The 3,073-nt window shown below is 55.9% G+C and overlaps 1 protein-coding gene across 1 annotated transcript in view; it reads left to right on the top strand.

Annotated features, from left to right (window-relative positions):
- The window catches only part of LOC102764475 (neuronal acetylcholine receptor subunit alpha-7), a 17,870-nt gene that overhangs the window by 8,195 nt on the left and 6,602 nt on the right, over window positions 1-3,073 (top strand). Inside the window, exon 2 of the mRNA XM_015569097.1 lies at window positions 1,926-2,035. Within this exon, the coding sequence (XP_015424583.1) occupies window positions 1,926-2,035 (110 nt within the window). The remainder of the gene's footprint in view (window positions 1-1,925; window positions 2,036-3,073) is intronic.

Genomic DNA, 3,073 nt, shown 5'->3' with positions numbered 1-3,073 from the left:
TTCTTATGAGGGCACATGCCAGGCTTGTGGGCTAGATCCACAATAGGGGCAGCTGATCTATGTTTCTCTCTTATCACTCTCTCTCTCTCTCTCTCTCTCCCCACTTCCTTTCCCTGCAAAAATCAATGAAAACATATCCCCGGGTGAGGATTAAAAGGAAAAGATTTGGCAGTTTGTCCGGAAGGGTGCTGGCTGCCCAGGCACTGATTCGAGTCCGTTGCTCCGTAAATAAACTCCCTCTAATCGCGGCTCGTACTTGCAGAGGCGTCCTCCGCTTCGCTCGCTTTAAAACTCATCCCGTTCGTTGCGTTCACTTACTCAGCCACGTCCAAGCCGCCTGCAATCAGGCTGAGTGGTTTACAGTGTAAAAGAAGGCTAAAGCCCGGCCGGTGTGGCTCAGTGGTTGAGCCACTGACATCACACACTGACCTCCTAGCCCAGGAGGTCACCAGTTCGATTCCGGGTCAGGGCACATGCTGGGGGTTTGTGGGCTCGATCCCCCAGTAGGGGGCGTGCGGGAGGCAGCCCATCCATGTTTCTGTCCCTCTCCCTCTCCCTTCCCTTTCCCTAAAATCAATACAATATATTTAAAAAAAAAAATACGCGACAGATACGAGAGCAGCTGCAGGCGGAAGGCCGGGGTTCCGGGGGAGGGTGGACGCGTGGACAGGAAATTGGGCTCCTGGGGTCTCACGTTGCTGAATCCCTGGTCCCAGCACCTAAACCCACCTCCTGGATCCCAGCCCCCCCCCCCCCCCCCAGCGAATGTTCCTGCAGATTCGCGGTGCTCCTGCCTTTCCGAAGAGAAGAGCAGAGAGGTGAACAGCGACAGCACGATCAATTCTTCCTGGGCAGCGGGGGAGTGGTCTTGTTTTCCCATCATCCCACTCGCCCTTGATTCGGTCCAATGTTCCGGTTACTTGGCCCAAAAGAGGAGAAAGTGGCCGACGTCGGTGTCTGCCTCTTTCTGGTCCTGGGAGGGGGCAGTGGGGGTTCTCCATGGCTTAGCGTATTGTTTCGGGGGGCCTGCCCGCCGTCATCTGGTTTGACCCAGGAAGGGAGGCGGCAGGCGCCTCTCCGTTCCTGCAGGGACTGTCCGGCCACTCCCCCACTCCCGGCTGCTGCTTTGAAAACGGGGGACATGTGTCACCGAGTCGAGAAAAAAAACAACCTGTCTTCTCCGAGCTTGGAATGCCGGCCGTTCTCCCTGGCTCTCGTGTCCAAGCCTCCTGGGCAGCGTCTCTATTCCTGTTTACCTCCTGATTCTCATTATGGGCCCAACAGCATCCACATGGCAGATGTCAGGCTGTGAACCGTCTTTCTATCTTTCTTTTAAATACGTTTGTATTGATCTCAGAGAGGAAGGGAGAGGGAGAGAGAGAAACATCCGTGATGAGCGAGAATCATGGATCGGCTGCCTCCTGCACGCCCCCTCCTGGGGATCGAGCCCGTAACCCAGGCCTGTGCCTGGAATCGAACCCAGGTCCCTTCAGTCCCACAGGACAACGCTCTATCCGTTGAGACAAACCGGCCAGGGCATCCGTACTTATTTCTAACGCGTTTCTCTTGTTCATTTCTAAACTGTCACTTCACACATTGGGCTCATAGACAAGCGAGCCCGTGGCTTGCTGGGGGCCGTGCTAGCAACCATAGTTAAAGGTGTTCTATCATCTTTCTTTCTTTTTTTTTAAATTGATTTCAGAGAGGAAGGGAGAGGGAGAGATAAGAAGCATCGATGAGGAGAGAGAATCACTGACCGGCTGCCTCCTGGGGATGGAGCTCGCAACCGGGGCACGTGCCCCAACCTGGAATGGAACCGTGACCCCCTGGCTCACTCCTGTTGGCTCCGAGCTGACCTAGTCGCGTCCTAGCTCAGTCTCAGTGGTCAAGGCCATACGTGCGCCTGACGGCACTGTGCGTGTCAGTCCTGGACAGATCACTACCTGCAGTGGAACACGTCGGAGTACCCGGGCGTGCAGACCGTGCGCTTCCCCGACGGCCAGATCTGGAAGCCGGACATCCTTCTCTACAACAGGTGAGCCGGGCGGGAGGAGGGGCGGCGTGTGCTGGCCTGTGTGCAGCGATCAGCGATCGGCGTGTGTCTGAGCATTTGGCGGATGTGCCTGATTGCGTATCTATAACTTGGAACACTGCTCCCACTGGGCGTTGTAAATGCCACCCCCCCTTTTTTTTTTTTAACAGTTTCTTCTTTTTTTGAAATATATTTTTATTGATTTCAGAGAGGAAAGGAGAGAGAGAGAAACATCCATGACGAGAGAGAATCATGGATCGGCTGCCTCCTGCATGCCCCACACTGGGGACCAAGCCTGCAACCTGGGGATGTGCCCTTGGCTAGAATCGAACCTGGGATCCTTCAGTCCACAGGCCAATGCTCTATCCACTGAGCCAAACCGGTGAGAGCTGTAAATGGCCTTTGAGAAGGCCAGACATGAGGGCTTCGTTTGTAACCCAAAGCCGTCTGCTTGGTAGACCAGATGCCCCAAAGACAGGTATCCAGGCGGGGCCAGTTTCTAGGAGCCTTAAAATTCTTGGCTAAACTGCGTAGCAAATGCAGGGCATCTTGTTGCAATGAGGCCTAGAAAGTGACAAGGAGCTAAATATTTCTTAGAGAGAGAGAGTTCCACCCGGCCAGTGTGGCTCAGTTAGCTGAGCGCCTGCCCATGGGCCAGGAGGTCGCCAGTTTGATCCCCGGTCAGGGCACATGCCGGGGTTGCGGGCTCGACCCCCAGTAGCGGGCGTGCAGGAGGCAGCCGATGGATGATTCTCTCTCATCCTGGGTGTCTCTCTCTCCCCCTCTCCCCTCCTCTCTGAAATCGTAGAAGTATATATTCTTTAAAAAGAGGCCGCTTGCTGCAGACCGGCCGGCCGTCCTGGGGGACGGGCTGCTTCATTTCCCTGACGGATGGCGGACAAGGCGGCGCTGCCAGCCAGCTGGCCGGGCTGCCCGCGGAGAGGGCGGGTGCCAAGAGGAGCAGGGTGCCAGGTGCTGAGGCAGGAGTTTCTTGCTCGCTTCTTTCTGCGTGACCTCAGCCTGCGGGTCAAGGGTTGTTCT

This window comes from Myotis davidii, unplaced genomic scaffold (assembly GCF_000327345.1).
Source record: "Myotis davidii unplaced genomic scaffold, ASM32734v1 scaffold164, whole genome shotgun sequence".
In the NCBI taxonomy this organism is placed as follows: domain Eukaryota; kingdom Metazoa; phylum Chordata; class Mammalia; order Chiroptera; family Vespertilionidae; genus Myotis; species Myotis davidii.
This window is presented reverse-complemented; position numbering and strand designations above follow the sequence as displayed.